Source organism: Bos grunniens, chromosome 3 (assembly GCF_055505025.1).
Source record: "Bos grunniens cultivar Pamir isolate PY7600 chromosome 3, Bosgru_T2T1.0, whole genome shotgun sequence".
Taxonomy (NCBI): Eukaryota; Metazoa; Chordata; class Mammalia; order Artiodactyla; family Bovidae; genus Bos; species Bos grunniens.
The window spans coordinates 97,656,497-97,673,751 of record NC_141167.1 but is presented as its reverse complement, the minus strand read 5'-3'; the positions used below and the strand labels follow the sequence as shown (position 1 = coordinate 97,673,751).

Sequence of the window (17,255 nt, the reverse complement as noted above, 5' to 3'; positions counted from 1 at the left end):
TGGAAGTTCAGGCATTCAGGAGATTTAGGCTTACCCAGCTGGCTTCTCCTCCCCGCCCTGGGGGCTGGAGACCCGGAGACTGTTGTGCTATCTTTTCAAGTGGCAGAGTCAGCATGATCGGCAGAGGGTGGCTCACTTGTGCTAGTTGTGCAGAGATTAAAGGTCTCTCCACCCATCCTATCCCCAGTTACCCACTCACCTGTGGAGAAAACCCCCCAAATCCCCACCACCAACAAAAGCCCATTACGATATTTTGAATACTCTGTTCTTTGGAGGCAGAAACCAGGACTGCTACCTTCCAAGGAGCTTTCAACCTGGGCACCTTAGCTTAGCAATAGAAAGGATACAGAAGACCAGACTTTTTAAATGCTGCCATGTTTTCATCCCGCGTGCAGCAGTCATCAGCTCCTCCTTCGATAAAATCCCAGGTGGACTTAGATAGGTGCTCCCGAGCATGCTCCCGAAAGTCTGTCAAACACACCAAGGGCATTTCTGGACCTTTAAAGGAAAAACCAAAACCAACCAAACAAAACTCAATGCGAATTCTTCAGATAGTTGAGGCGGGTGAAGGGGTAGGTGTGGACTATAGCACAGAGCTGTTTGGATTCAACGTGAACCCCCATGTAATCTTCATCCACAAGGAGGGGCTGCCAGACAGGCTGATTCCCAGACTGAGAGCAGGGAGTCGTGCTGCCCTCCTCTGCTTTCCCAGCCCCGGCTCCCACTCCTGGTTGTTGGGTCTCCTCACTGTCCCTCAGGTCTGTCTCCTTGTTTCTAGGCCTGCTGCCTCAGATCTTATTGAGGCCCCACCACCTCTTATAAGAATATTATGAAAATTTCTTAGTTTCCATCTTGTCTCCCTCCAGCTGCCGGGGACCTTTCTAAAATGCAAGTCTGGCCATGGCTGTTGGCTTTCGAGTGCCCATAGCGTGGCATTTGCACCTTTCTAGGACCTGGCTCCTGACACCAGCTTAATTTCTTGGTGGCTTTTTCTCATCAGCTGAGTCACTATAAACAATTTCTGAACATTCTGGAAGGCTATTTCATATCTCTGCCTTTTGGGAAGGAGATCCATCAGGCCAAGAAAACTGGGTCTGAACAGAAATCAATATCTGGGAGTTCCTAGGAACCTCTGGGTATATGAATACATGAGGCAGTTAGTTCATTATCTGGTAGGAAGTTGACTTTTTGCAACTCTTTGCCTGGGTCATTGAGCATGGTGCTAATTTTGAGCCAAAGAAAGTGATACATGCTCTCTCCATTCATTCCTATCCCCTTATTTGAACCTCGTAAATACGTGGAGCTTGGTACTTCTGCTATGACCATCCCTGAAAGAGGAAAAAGGGCAGGATTAGGTGGCAAATTTCTCTAGTAGGAGCAAGTATCTACAGAAATTCTGAAGGCACCAGTTACGGTCAGTCTCAGCATGTAGAGCTTCTGCATAAGAAGGTTCTGCTATGAAGGGTGATGAAATCTGTAGTACATAGCTCAGCACATCTCCCCAGCAGTTGGCCATGGGGTGAGTTACCCAAAGCCTGTGGGTAGAAACTAAGTGCCTACCAAGTTATCATCTGAAGGATGCAGATAAGACCCAGGGACTAGGGCTTCTAATGAGGTAACTCCCTTAATGAATGATGGGACCAGAGAGGCCAGATGAAATGTGGGGTGTTGGGAATCTTGGTGGAGGTGAGGCTGTGCCAGAATCCAGTTAAGTCAGAGGAAAGTAGCCTAAACACCCGCTTGAAGGGCTAAGCAGAAAGAAGTTATACAACAGACAGGAAGCACCCCTGGGATGTGCCATGAGTTCTGCAAGGAGGCCTGGAGGTGGAGTTTGGAGCACAATCACAGAGCTTTTTGAGGACAGCACAACCTGTCATGGGCAGAGAGCAATTGGGGTGCTAAGTTGAGTTTGGCAAAGTGCAGGAACAATGTCTAATTTATCTCATTCCTATCTGACCCTTAAAGGTTCAGTGACTTTCAGTGAATGAATTCATCATTGTATTTATCCAGCTGTATTGCAATCAATTATTTAAACCTCTCGGTGCATAAAAGGGTTAATAAAGCAGACCTGAGAATGCTAGACCTCGGAAAGCTTGCATAAAGTTTGGACCTTGGCTGAAGTCTGGGAACTTGGATTTCAAGCGGGTTCCCACCATCTCCTGATAAGAATGTCTCTCTGTGTCTAAACTATTTGTGCAAACAATGTGCTCTATGCTGAACATCTGCTTTCTCTCTGAGAGTCCAGAATTTTGGTATGGGCTAGGCAGACAGTGTCCCTGTGACCAGCTCCCAGCAAAAAACCTTGGGCATCAACTTTCTAAAACAAGCTTCTCGGGTAGACAACATCTCACAAAGTGCCGTCACAGCTCATTTTGGGAGGAATTAACTGCATCGTCTGTGATTCTACTGGGAGAGGGCTCTTGGGAGCTTATGCCTGTTTTCCTCTAGATTTTGCCCTTTGTCCCTTGCTGATTTTGCTTTGCATTCTTTCACTGTAATGAATCATAGCCTCAACTGTCTACTGTGTCCTGTAGATCTTCCTCGTGAATCACTGAACCTGAGACCCCCAACACACTTTGCCTCCCCAAGCAGTGGGACGCTATGTGACACTGAGCTGCTGTTCATAAGTGTTCGTTCCTTGAATTTACCATTCCCCTGTGTATCATCTCTCTGCTTTGTGGGCTGAGAATTCATCATCAAGTTTCAGCTCCCAGTGTCTCAACAAATCCCCATATCCTAAACATTACCCGCTCACAGAAATGTTCTTCTGCAGACTTTTAGCATAAAAACTTAACAGTATTTGCTTCTAATCTAAAGGAAATGGTACAGCCTCACTCAGAATCACTCACCTGGGATAATGTGAATAAAGCTGCTTGGAAATAAATAACGCACCATCTTTACGTATAGCAAACACAATTTTATCTACTGTCTGTCTACTATTTCCTTTTTCACCTACTATTTCCTTTTTCTTCCTAGTGAAGGAGAAGGAGAAGGTATTAGTTTCCTCTGAAGAGAATGGAGCCTGGGAAACAAATACTTTGTGAAGGATTAGACAGTCAGTTACTACAGGGGAAAGCTCAGACTCATATCTTCTAGTAGTTTCTAAAGGTAGACAGTTTCCATTTTCAATTTCATGGTACAGAGCAAAGTAGTTGGTTTACCTAAATTACTTGTTATACTGAGTTTAAAAGAATTTTGTAGGGGGAAAGTATAATGATGATGCTTCTTTATTTTCTTTTCATAGCATGTGTAAAATTTAGTAGAGTCCTGAGCCCATAATTTTTACTAGAGGTCTAACATAAGGTTCATAATTGAAGAGAAGGACAATTGTGTTGTTTCAAGTTTTCCCTATTTGGGAAGGAAACTAAGCACTATATGTTTTTATGTATTTCAGTTTGACCCATATTGGCTTTAAAGCCCCAGAAATTAAAGGGAGGGTCCAAGTTGTCTAACAGGTATGTTTTGTATTCCCATTTCATTTGACCTTCATTCCAGCATTTTTTTTTCTTCTTTTCTCCTCTACCCCAGTTATGCAAGAGGAAGAGAAAAGGGAGAAAAGGATGAAAGTCTTTTGCTCGCTGATCAACAGCTTAGCTCACTTTAGCTCATTTCATCTGTTTAGCTTTTTTTTTGTCTAGGGTAAAAAAAAAGATAAGGTGCAACTTACATACCAGTAATAAGGAAACTAAAACCTAAGTGTAAAGACACTCAGTGGTACCTGTTGCTAACGATCTGAAGTTCAAATCTTCCCGAGTGAGGGAAAGGGGAAGTTCATGGACTGGGGCTGGTTAGCATTTCAAGGCAGATTTTGCTTTCTTCAAAATTGCTAAGTACCTACCAAATTAGGCTAGATAACAACCTGTCTTCCACTGGAGTTTCATATGGCTCATATGTTGATGTCTCTTTAGGAATGATTTGACTTGTATGCACTCTGTAATAAATCTCGGGGTGAGGGGACATCATGGTGCAGGTGGCTGAGATTCAAGGGAGAATCTCAGGGCTATCTCAGATGACCTGCCTCCAGGATCAAATGCTTGGTGTCCTTTAAGTCCATGCGGCCTTGTCCCCTGGGAGCTTATGCCAAGTTTCCCAATGGAGTGGTAGAGATAACATCAAGGCTACATGTTGGCAGCCTTGTTTGAGACATTACTCTGTTCAAGGTTGGCTGACAGTGCTTTAATCTCTTTGTGAGTGACTATCTTAAGGACAGTGGCTGCAAAGCCTGGAGCCATTGCCATAGCAACAGTGGCCTTGGAACCAGAGAAGCTGTAGCAGGAGGAGGCCCTGGGAGTGGAGGGTGTGGACAGGGGAAGGAGGGGTCCTGGTATTGCTGGAGCCACAGGCAGTGTCAGGACCAGGAGATGGGAGTCAACAACACCCATAACTGAGGCAGGTGAGCCCCCAGGGAATCCTGAAATGAGGAGGGAAGGTCAAGGTCAGGGACTTGGATTCCTCTGTTGATGGACATCAGATGAATGGATAAGTGAATTGTGGTACATTTAACACAATGGAATATTACTTGTCACAAAAAAAAAAAAAAGGAACGGAACTGGGTCATTTGCAGAGATGTGGGTGGACCTTGGGATTATCATACCGAGTGAAGTAAGTCAGAAAGAGAAAAACAAATACCATAAATTAAGGCATGTATGTGGAATCTAGAAATATGGAATAGATGATATTATTTGCAAAACAGAAATAGAGACATAGACATAGAGAGCAAACATATGGATGCCAAGGGGGAAAGTGGGGGTGGGATGAATTGGGAGATTGGGATTAACATATATACTCTATTAATACTATGTATAAAATAGATAACTGGAGAGAACCTACTGTATAGCTCAGGGAACCCTATTCAGTGCTCTGCAGTAACCTAAATGGAAAGGAAATCCAAAAAGGAGAGGATATGTGTACGCGAATAGCAGACTCACTTTGCTGGACACCAGAAATTAACACCATGCTGTAAAGCAACTAAACTCCAATAAAATGTAAAAACAGAGACAGGACTTGGACTCTCGGGAACATAAGGTCAGATGTCAGTAAAGATGGGATGGGAGTGTCCCTAACACTGGTGTGCCCTGAGGAACCACGGATGGCATTTATATGGGGGCCTGGAGGCAGAGGGCCCAGGGTGGGTCTGACAGGTGCCGGTAGTCCAATGCTGCAAGAATGTACCCAGGGCTCTGTCAGCCCAGGGTCAGCTCTGGCCTTTTCCCTGAGGCTTCCCACACTGAGCCGAGGACTCAGGACCCCTTCCAGGACAAGAGGGCCGTGGTTTTGTTTTATTCTGTTTGTGCAATAATAATCTGTCCTCTCCAGCCACCACCCCACCATCCTTTCTCATGAGCTGGTTTTTCTCCCCAGTCATTAAAATTCCCCTCTTGAGCTGTGGGCACATCTTCCTATGAAGAGTAGTACATGTGGGCTCTTCAGAATCTATTCTGCCACTAACTATGGAGACTGTCTTTGTCTTACTCTAGGAGCTCTGTTTAAGGAGAGTGTGAGGTTGTGAGGGGAGGTGCATTTATATTAATGCTCATTCTGGAGCTGTTGTGACCTAACTAGGTTATTAGTGACCCAGTGTTCCACCCCTGCGGATGGTAATGATTGCAAATCCTGCCTGGTGAGAATGAGAAGACAGAGCGGCTGTGCTTGATGGAGCTGAGAGGGACTTTAGAGAGATGGAGAGATGTCTACAAGTTCACAGCACAGCGGAATTAAAAAATGAGCCTGGGTCTCCTGTCTCCATGCTCAGTGCTCTTTCTGATGTAGTATGTGACTCAGAATTTCTCTGAAGAGCCTGGCGAAATTACCTGGAATTTGTTTATCCTTACGTGGGCATTAGTTTCTAGTGTAGACCTGAGGTTTCTAGAGACTGAACTTATCTACACTGGATTTTATCACTCCAACCCCTCCTGACCCTGCTTGGTTAGCCAATATCAGCAAAAAGGGGCTGAAGCTGGAGGAACAGACTAGACTCTTGCCTGTGTAGTCAGTGGACCCACACTTGTGGGGGATGGAGAAGCAGTCTGCTTCAGAGGTTACTGACACTTAGCTCTATGAGCAGAGACAAGTTACTTCCGCTCTTTGGACCTCAGTTCCTCATTGGAGAAACTATGGTTTTATATATTTAGGTATAATCTCCACCAGATTTGGGGGGCTTTCCAGATGGCACTGGGGCTTCCCAGGTGGTACTAGTGGTAAAGAACCCTGCCAATACAGGTGGAATAAGAGACGCAGGTTCCATCCCTGGTTTGGGAAGATTCCCTGGAGTAGGAAACGGCAACCCACTCCAGTACTCTTGCCTGGACAATCCCATGGACAGAAGAGCCTGGCAGGCTACAGTCCATGGGGTTGCAAAGAGTCAGACACGACTGGGTGACTAAACAACAACAATACCAGATTCGAAGCCACTAGAGAAATTAAAGGTTGGGCTGATGTTTTATGAGGTCCTCATTCTATGCTTCTTTTGCCCATAAAAATGCAAAGACCTCTGTTTAGATGGATCACATTAGCATTCTTGTTCAGCACTTACTTCATGGTGATAAAGTGCAGAGCAGGGAACAAGCCCCTTATCTAGGCTGGTTCCTGACACCAATCAGCTGGGAGCTCACAGACATCCTTTGCTCTTCCTCACCAACCTTGAGGCTGGTTTTTACAATCTCTTCTGACCCTGTGGTGCAACCAAAGGCTTCAGCGGGGAACACTTTCACCAGTCAGGGCACCGTTTCCCTTTTACAGGTGGGTTCTCACCCCACTTGGGTTCCCAGATGGCCCACCAGCTAATTCATCATCCTACACACGTATCCTCTTCTTTCCCTGATTTCTCCAAACTATTGGCTGATTTTTCTTTCAGAAAACCTTTCTCACTTTTTCCCTTTCCCTAGTTTCTCCCATATCCTTCCCTTTTCCATTTGCAAACCAAAAATAACCCCCTTGTGGTGGATGAGACTGGTGTTGTGGAGTTTCTTGGATTATGAACAAAGTGAAAAAGTTCTGAAGTCATGTTGCTGCTGCTGCTGCTAAGTCAGTCGTGTCCGACTCTGTGAGACCGTACATGGCAGCCCAACAGGCTCCTCTGTCCCTGGGATTCTCCAGGCAAGAATACTGGAGTGGGTTGCCATTTAGACTTGGTTGAAGAAAACCTCCAAAGCCTTTGAATACACCCTCAGGGGCACAAGACTTCTACCCTCTGTCACCACAGAATTCTTTCTTTGTCTAATTAAGCCTGCTTGTCCTCTTCATCAGCATTTATAAAAACAAAAGAAACTATTTAGTAAGCAACTTCTTCGGTTTCAGTTTTAGCCTATTTCTAGCGTACAGGACTCTATACTCATTTGCATTGCAAATATGCTAATTTTCTGCTACTCTGGAAATCAAGTGGGTATTTTCAGTAACCTAGGAATCCAGCCACTATCTTAATAGCTTTCTTTCTATGGGAAAATATGCGCTGAGTTCCCAACAAATGACCTCCTAGTAGAGCTTTGGAGCACAAGCCTCGTTGTGAATAGTGTGCTTTCTATGGGCTGTTGGCTATCGTTTAGGACATACTGGGAGACCTTGATCCAAGGGTTCACAGGGTGTTTGCAGAGACTGGGAATTTTCTTCTCTTGAGCAGTGGAATCATTTGATTACACAAAGGCCCTTGGAGACAGCGTGGTGGCTCCTTAATAACAAGAATAGTGACGATAAATTCGCAACCATTTATGGAATGCTTCGTGGCGTGTCACGTAGCTTATTTTAGGTGAATTAATGTGCAATCTCCAAACACAAATATCATTATCCTCATTTTGCAGATGAGAAACCACAGGTTCAGAGAGATTAAAATATTTTGCCCAGCATCACATATCTAGTCATATACTCTGACTCCTGTGGCTTGGCTCTTAAGCATCACGAAAAGAAGCAAATATCTGCAGCCAAGTGTGGTTTGTAGGGTGAGAGCTGGCATCGAAAATGGTGAGAGTCCCATTTTATAAATGAAAAAATTAAAACTCAGAAAATTCAAATAAGTCGTCTCTATTCACATGATGAGGATGGCAGGGCCTGCCTAGGAATTTTCTGGTTTGCTCTGAATATTGTTTAGTCGGCCAGTACATGGTCTTAGTGGTTTGCTAGGCTTCCCAGATGGCGCTAGTGGCAGAGAACCCGTCTGCCAATGCAGGAGACATGAGACGTGGATTCAATCAGGAAGATTCCCTGGTGGAGGGAATGGCAACCCACTCCAGTATTCTTGCCTGGAGAATCCCATGGATAGCGGAGCCTGATGGGCTACAGTCCACGGGGTGGCAAAAGAGTTGGACACGGCTGAAGCGAATTAGCACACACACGCACAAGATCAGTTCAGGTCTCTGCTCTATAGGGTCAGAAGAGTTGCACAGGGACTTGCCTGGTGATCCAGTGGTTAAGACTCTGAGCTTCCAACACACGGGTTGTGGGTTCAATCCCTGGTCAGGGAATTAAGATCCCACATGCCTTGTGGCATGGCAGAAAATAAAAGAGCTGCACAAAGTGAGCTTGATCAGTTCCCACAAGATCTAGGCCACTGGGAAAGGTGTCCTGTGTGGAGATCACAGCCCTGCACCTTCGTTTGCTCAGAAAGGGTGAAGCGCACTAAACAGATGTCAGAAACTACACAAAGGTTCAGAACAAGCTCTGAACTCTACTATTTTCACTCCTGACTTGAGGTCTCGTAGGCATAGCTCTACGCAGGAGTGGCAGCTCCTGAGAGGCAGCAGGAGAAGAGTGAGAAGACAGAGAAGCTGCTCACGATGCTCCATGAGACATCAGTAGCTGAGGGAGTGCATGGAGCCAGGAGGACAGGATCTCATAAGTGTTATGTCTTGGGAAACATGGGCTCAAACTCAGCTCTGCTGCTTGTTCACCAGGTGCCATGAACAGGTTATTTGTAAAAGAAGATTATTAATGCCTGTCCCACAGGGCCTCATGAGGACTAAACACTGCTGCTGCTGCTAAGTCGCTTCAGTCGTGTCCGACTCTGTGCGACCCCATAGACGGCAGCCCACCAGGCTCCACCGTCCCTGGGATTCTCAACACTACAGTTCACATAATGTTCCTAGAGCAGTGCCTTATATAGATTAAAGTGCCAGTGGAAGTGTTAGTCGCTCAGCCACATCTGACTCTGTGACTTCATGGACTGTGATCCATCCTTCAGAGGACCAGGCTCCTCTGTCCATGGGATTCTCCAGGCAAGAATACTGGAGTGGGTTGCCATGCTCTTCTCCAGGGGATCTTCCTGATTGAATCCACGTCTCTTATGTCTCCTGCATTGGCAGACGGGTTCTCTGCCACTAGCGCCATCTGGGAAGCCTAGCAAACCAGGGATTGAACTCAGGCCCCTGCTTTGCAGGCAGATTTTTTTACTGTCTGAGCCACCAGGGAAGCTCTTGTATAGATTAGACTATCCTTAAACGGTAGAACCATTGGCATTCTTTCTCTTGTTGATGACATTCTCCTCTGAGGCTCTGGAGGTTGAAAGTGGATTTCACCTTCGAGTAATTCTGTGATGGTAGAATTTATTTATTTTTCCTTTTTTATTGGAATATAATTGCCTTACAATGTTATGTTAGTTTCTGCTGTACAAGAAAGTGAATCAGCTGTATGCATACAAATATCCCCTCCCTCTTGGACCTCTTCCCCCTACCCCTCACCATCCCACCCTTCTAGGTCATCACAGAGCACCGAGCTGAGCTTCCTGTGCTAAACAGCAGCTTCCCACCAGCTAGCTATTTTACAAATGGTAGTTTATATTTGTCAGTCCTAATTTCCTGATTTATCCCAACCTCCCCTTCCCCTCCTATGTCTGCATGTCCATTCTCTAAGTCTGCCTCTCTATTCCTGCCTTGGAAATAGGTTCATCTGTACCATTTTTCTAGATTCCATGTATATGCATTAACATACAATATTTGTTTTTCTTTCTGACTTACTTTACTCTGTATGACAGACTCCAGGTCCTGGTGATGGTATAATTCAAACTGTGTTGGATTTACTCGTTGGTTAATCCCACAAGGCTTGTCTAGTGCACACTCTCAGCCAGGACGAGCAGAGGCAGTCACTGTTCCGCACGTGCTCCTCGATGGTTCCCAGCTGCTTATAGATAGGCAGGCTTTATATGACTAGTTCTGGTCAATGGGCTAGGAGTGGAAGTGACTTGTGTTCATTTTGGGCCGAGAATTTAAGAGCTTCTATGTGACTCTCTTTTTTTTCCTCCTGTTACAACATCCAGGGGCCATGTCCATCAGGAGGCATTGCTATAGGATAAAGGTAGCTTAGATCCCTGAATCATCACCTGAAAAGGAGGAGCCCTGGGGATCAGCTGTTTTTTTTGAATAAGAAATAGATGTTTGAATGTTAAACCACGAAGAATTCAGGGTTTATTCCTTACCACGGCAAAGCCAAACCCAACCTATTATATCTAGGCATCATGCCAAACACTACAGGTTAAAAAAAGAACTACATGATGTTAGTCTCTATTCCCAAGAAGCTTACAGTCAAAAGAGAAGGTGGATTTCAACAGCTGACTCTCCTTTAGTCGATATGATGTTGCCTATAACAGAAATCCTTTTCTAGGAAGGGTTACCCAGGAATGTGAGAATATTCCCATTGCTTCTCAAATGGTAGCCCATAAGTGATGTTCCACTCCATCTAGTCTAGACAAGCTCCAATTCTCATCTATCTATAAAGTTAGGTTATGGCTGTCTATCCCACAGAGCTCTTATGAGAATCAAAGGATCTTGTCAAATGCAGAATAGCCTAATGATAATAGTAAGTTATCATTTAAATAATAGTAATGATCATAGTAAATTATCATAATAAATTATTACTATTACTTCAATAGTAAAGGCTTTGGAGTTTTGCTTCCTGTTAGGAGGTAGGATATCACAAAAAGCCATTTCTCCCTTGATCCTGTTTCCAGACTGTCTATTACAATCCACTGATCTGGGTATCTTTCTACCAATACCACCCTGACTGATCACTGTTGGGGACAGTTCTTCCTGGACTGATCCATAGATTCAACTTGAGTGCATGCATGCTCAGTCTTTGGGAACTTACAAATTATAGCCTGCCAGGCTTCTCTGTCTATGGGATTCTTCAAGCAAGAATACTGGAGTGGGTTGCCATGCTCTTCTCCAGGGGATCTTCCTGACCCAGGGATCGAACCTGTGCCCCCTGCATTGCAGGCAGATTTTTTTACTGCTGAGCCACTGGGGAAGCCAGATTCAGCTTGACCCAATTATAATTTCAGGAGGCTATACACCAGAAGGAATTGTTACCCGGTTCCAAGTAAACGTACTCCCCAAAGAAACTACACCAGCCCGACTGTCTGACAACATTAACTTTTTTGCTTTTTAGGAGCAGTCGCTGCATCACTGTTATCCTCTGTGGCCACGAAGCAGTGGTCAAGTGACAAAGTAGATCCCCGGGGGAAGGAACTGTGACTTTTAGATTTTCCAGAACCCTTTCAAGTGGACATCTTTTAAGCTATCTCCCCTCCTAAGGACATCCATAAGTACTCCCTCAGGGCTATTCCTTGGTGGCCTAGCAGTTAGGATTTCAGGCTTTCATTGCTAGGGCCAGGGTTCAATCCCAGGCCTGAGAACTGAGATCCTGCAGGTTGCTTGATATGGCTCACCCCACCCCTCCAAAAAAAAAAAAAAAAAATTACTCCCTCAGGTGGTTCTAAAACTTAACTTCCCTAGACATAGCCTCTCTATCTATAGTTTTTTTTTTTTTTGAGTATGATTGTATCACAATGTTGTGTCAGTTTCTGTTGTACAGCATAGTGAATCAGCTATTTATGTACATATATCCCCTCTTTTTTTATTTTCTTTCCATTTAGGTCATCACACAGCGTTGGGTAGATTTCTCTTGTTATACAGTAGGTTCTCATGAGTTACCTAGTTTATATATACTACTATGTATAAAATGGGACTTCCCTGGTGGCTCAGATAGTAAAGAATCTGCCTGCAATGCAGGAGACATGAGTTGGATCCCTGGGTCAGGAAGATCCCCTGCAGAAGGGAATGGCTACCTCCTCCAGTATTCTTGCCTGGAGAATTCCATGGACAGAGGAGCCTGGTGGGCTAAAGCCCATGGGGTCGCAAAGAGTTGGACACGACTAAATGACTAACACTTTCACTTTTTAACTTTTTTGTATATAATAGATAACTCATGGGAACCATCGGAGTGACTCTGCGGCAAAGCCTTCCTTTGCCAGGCCCCTCAGTGTCCTACTCTCTGTGTCCACATGGCGTCTTTCTGCCGAGACTCTTTCTTTGAAGACTCACATTTGAGCGCTTCCAGTGCCTCCAAGGCGAATTGGAAGTGGTCAGACAAGAGATGGCAAGACTGAATGTCGACATTCTAGGAATCAGCGAACTGAAATGGACTGGAATGGGTGAATTTAACTCAGATGACCATTATATCTACTACTGTGGGCAGGAATCCCTCAGAAGAAATGGAGTGGCCATCATGGTCAACAAAAGAGTCCGAAATGCAGTACTTGGATGCAATCTCAAACACGACAAAATAATCTCTCTTCGTTTCCAAGGCAAACCATTCAATATCACAGTAATCCAAGTCTATGCCCCAACCAGTAACATTGAAGAAGCTGAAGTTGAATGGTTCTATGAAGACCTACAAGACCTTTTAGAACTAACACCCCAAAAAGATGTCCTTTTCATTATAGGGGACTGGAATGCAAAAGTAGGAAGTCAAGAAACACCTGGAGTAACAGGCAAATTTGGCCTTGGAATACGGAATGAAGCAGGGCAAAGACTAATAGAGTTTTGCCAAGAAAATGCACTGGTCATGACAAACACCCTCTTCCAACAACACAAGAGAAGACTCTATACATGGACATCACCAGATGGTCAACACTGAAATCAGATTGATTATATTCTTTGCAGCCAAAGGTGGAGAAGCTCTATACAGTCAGCAAAAACAAGACCAGGAGCTGACTGTGGCTCAGACCATGAACTCCTTATTGCCAAATTCAGACTTAAATTGAAGAAAGTAGGGAAAACCACTAGACCATTCAGGGATGACCTAAATCAAATCCCTTATGATTATACAGTGGAAGTGAGGAATAGATTTAAGGGCCTAGATCTGATAGATAGAGTGCCTGATGAACTATGGAATGAGGTTCGTGACATTGTACAGGAGACAGGGATCAAGATCATTCCCATAGAAAAGAAATGCAAAAAAGCAAAATGGCTGTCTGGGGAGGCCTTACAAATAGCTGTGAAAAGAAGAGAAGCGAAAAGCAAAGGAGAAAAGGAAAGATATAAACATCTGAATGCAGAGTTCCAAAGAATAGCAAGAAGAGATAAGAAAGCCTTCTTCAGCGATCAATGCAAAGAAATAGAGGAAAACAACAGAATGGGAAAGACTAGAGATCTCTTCAAGAAAATCAGAGATACCAAAGGAACATTTCATGCAAAGATGGGCTCGATAAAGGACAGAAATGGTATGGACCTAACAGAAGCAGAAGATATTAAGAAGAGGCAGCAAGAATACACAGAAGAACTGTACAAAAAAGATCTTCACAACCCAGATAATCACTATGGTGTGATCACTGACCTAGAGCCAGACATCCTGGAATGTGAAGTCAAGTGGGCCTTAGAAAGCATCACTATGAACAAAGCTAGTGGAGATGATGGAATTCCAGTTGAACTATTCCAAATCCTGAAAGATGATGCTGTGAAAGTGCTGCACTCAACATGCCAGCAAATTTGGAAAACTCAGCAGTGGCCACAGGACTGGAAAAGGTCAGTTTTCATTCCAATCCCAAAGAAAGGCAATGCCAAAGAATGCTCAAACTATTGCACAATTGCACTCATCTCACAGGCTAGTAAAGTAATGCTCAAAATTCTCCAAGCCAGGCTTCAGCAATATGTGAACTGTAAAATTCCTGATGTTCAAGCTGGTTTTAAAAAAGGCAGAGGAACCAGAGATCAAATTGCCAACATCCGCTGGATCATAGAAAAAGCAAGAGCGTTCCAGAAAAACATCTATTTGTGCTTTATTGACTATGCCAAAGCCTTTGACTGTGTGGATCACAATAAACTGTGGAAAATTCTGAAAGAGATGGGAATACCAGACCACCTGATCTGCCTCTTGAGAAATTTGTATGCAGGTCAGGAAGCAACAGTTAGAACTGGACATGGAACAACAGACTGGTTCCAAATAGGAAAAGGAGTTCGTCAAGGCTGTATATTGTCACCCTGTTTATTTAACTTATATGCAGAGTACATCATGAGAAACGCTGGACTGGAAGAAACACAAGCTGAAATCAAGATTTCCGGGAGAAATATCAATAACCTCAGATATGCAGATGACACCACCCTTATGGCAGAAAGTGAAGAGGAACTCAAAAGCCTCTTGATAAAAGTGAAAGTGGAGAGTGAAAAAGTTGGCTTAAAGCTCAACATTCAGAAAACGAAGATCATGGCATCTGGTCCCACCACTTCATGGGAAATAGATGGGGAAACAGTGGAAACAGTGTCAGACTTTATTTTTCTGGGCTCCAAAATCACTACAGATGGTGACTGCAGTCATGAAATTAAAAGACGCTTACTCCTTGGAAGGAAGGTTATGACCAACCTAGATAGCATATTGAAAAGCAGAGACATTACTTTGCCAACAAAGGTTCGTCTAGTCAAGGCTATGGTTTTTCCAGTGATCATGTATGGATGTGAGAGTTGGACTGTGAAGAAGGCTGAGCGCTGAAGAATTGATGCTTTTGAACTGTGGTGTTGGAGAAGACTCTTGAGAGTCCCTTGGACTGCAAGGAGATCCAACCAGTCCATTCTGAAGGAGATCAGCCCTGGGATTTCTTTGGAAGGAATGATGCTAAAGCTGAAACTCCAGTACTTTGGCCACCTCATGTGAAGAGTTGACTCATTGGAAAAGACTCTGATGCTTGGAGGGATTGGGGGCAGGAGGAGAAGGGGATGACAGAGGATGAGATGGCTGGATGGCATCACTGACTCGATGGATGTGAGTCTGAGTGAACTCCGGGAGTTGGTGATGGACAGGGAGGCCTGGTGTGCTGGGATTCATGGGGTTGCAAAGAGTCGGACACGACTGAGCAACTGATCTGATCTGATCTGATCTGAGTGCCTCCTGAAGTCTCTAGCCTCTCTTCTCGTCCCACCTGCCACCTGCTCTCCCACCCCAGTTCCAAATACACGGTAGACAACCATCAACACACCTGGTATTAGCCTCTTCCAGTGCCTGGGGATAGTGGTGTCCGGCAGCAGCCACCCCGATCTTGGCTCACAGCTGGCTGTGGTGGGAATGGCAGGTCTCTATCCACAGCCCACTGAAGACAGAAGAGGTTCAAAGTTACAAGTTAATCTTTAATGGGAACAGCATCTAGCTTGGAAGCCAGTGAGCAAGTGGGCCAAAGCATGTTAACCATGAAATGAACTTTGCCAAGTTACATCACATTCAAGTGACATTCATTACCAAATTCAACCTCAAAATAAAATAGCTGTTAATTTGCTCAAGCCATATATTTCTCCCCTTGGGCAGCAAGGAGATCAAACCAGTCAATCCTAAAGGAAATCAACCCTGAATATTAATTGGAAGGACTAGGGCTGAAGCTGAAGCTCCAATACTTAGGCCACCTGATGTGAAGAGCTAACTCACTGGAAGAGAGTTGGCTGGGAAAGATTGAGGGCAGGAGGAGAAGGGGGTGACAGAGGATGAGATGGTTGGATGGTATCACTGACTCAGTGGACGTGAGTTTGAGCAAACTCCTGGAGATGGTGAAGGACAGGGAAGCTTGGTGTGCTGCAGTCCATGGGGTTGCAAAGAGTCGGACATGGCTTAGTGACTGAACAACAATTTATTTTCCCAATCCTTCAAAGATGGCTAAAGGAAGAGAATCAGTGATTTCAGTGGAGAATTACAAAAACCCCCATGTTGTAAAGGAAAGGCTTGTCTGGGGAAGTGCTGAGGGGATGGGTACGGAGCAGTCACACCTGGGAACTGGAACACAGGCAGCAGTGACCCAGCCAGGTTGTTCTGAGGGCTGTGCTATGTCAAGTCCTCCAGGCCTGACCAGAGACGAATAAGGGAAGCAGGGGGAACCACTAACACTTCTGAGTGGGAGAATGACTCAGTAATCAGGTGTAAGTCTGAGGAAGCCAATGCAAATGTTGTTGTTGTTGTTCAGTCGCTCAGACTCTGCAACCCCATGGATTGCTGCATGCCAGGCTTCCCTGTCCTTCACCATCTCCCAGAGCTTCCTCAAACCCATGTCCATTGAGTCGATGATGCCATCCAACCATCTCATTCTCTGTCACCTCCTTCTCCTCCTACCTTCAATCTTTCCCAGCATCAGGGTCTTTTCCAATGCGTTGGCTCTTCGAATCAGGTGGCCAATGTATTTCACAATAGTACATGTTAAAAAAAAAAAAAAAAAAAAAGAATTCTCCAAGAGCAGTCCTGTGGGGCTCACTAATGTCACTAATTAATGTCTAATTTGTCCAGGCCCTTCCCGCTGTGCTCCTGAGCCAGCCCCTCATTCTGCACCAACCACGTTATGAGTTGCTGACAATAGGCCTGACATGTGACACACATTATTTCACTTGATTTTCACAGCAACCATATGGGGCAATATTATTTTCCCATTTTTCAGAAAAGAAAATGAAGTTAGCTGGCTCAAGCTTTCCATCAGTAATGAGAAGAGTTGGGATTTGCATCTAGCCTGTAGCCCATTCAATGGCAGGTGAAAATTCTAGGATATTTCAAGGACCATGGCAGCGGGATTTCCCTATCGTTTAGAATCTGCAGCTGAACTGAAAAACAACTTTGCTGCTGATGTATTTACCTTCCCCATTCAAGGCTCATTCTACATTCACTTGAGGGTAATTGCTACCTGCTGTTTTACCACTAGATGGCAGGCTTACCTCAGAAATACTTTCAAAGTGACCCTCCGGCAGGATCTGAAAAGTCCTTTGCCACGGTGATTTTTACCCCTCCATAATCAGCCTCCAGGCCATGCCCACAGTCAGCTCTCACACCACCGGGCCTCCTAGCTATCCAGGAGACATTATGTTATGGTCAGGAACACAGACCCTGGAGCCTTGTGAGCGCCTGAGTGCCTGTCTGTTGCCACTTCTAACTTCTGAGTTCTGCAGTTTCTCCCAATGTCTCCTACACTTTAATGAGAAGTAAATGAGTTAATACTTATAACGTTCAGGTAGTCGGTGGAACAGTGGAGGTTCTAT

The 17,255-nt window shown here is 44.7% G+C and overlaps 1 protein-coding gene and 1 long non-coding RNA gene across 3 annotated transcripts in view; one reads left to right on the top strand and one right to left on the bottom strand.

Moving 5' to 3' along the window:
* Positions 1 to 15,540, bottom strand: part of HAO2 (hydroxyacid oxidase 2) — a 30,756-nt gene extending 15,216 nt beyond the window's left edge. For both annotated transcript variants that reach the window (XM_086392147.1, XM_086392148.1), the window contains exons 1-2: positions 15,230 to 15,540; positions 360 to 498 (exon numbers count right to left, since the gene is read on the bottom strand). In XM_086392147.1, coding sequence (XP_086248273.1) covers positions 360 to 490 — 131 coding nt within the window. In that variant the 5' untranslated portion in view covers positions 491 to 498; positions 15,230 to 15,540. The remainder of the gene's footprint in view (positions 1 to 359; positions 499 to 15,229) is intronic.
* Positions 498 to 13,292, top strand: LOC147376192 (uncharacterized). Its single transcript, XR_015160839.1, has 2 exons — positions 498 to 4,393; positions 12,180 to 13,292. It is a non-coding gene; the product is annotated as an uncharacterized LOC147376192 (long non-coding RNA).
* Positions 15,541 to 17,255: the final 1,715 nt, after the last annotated feature.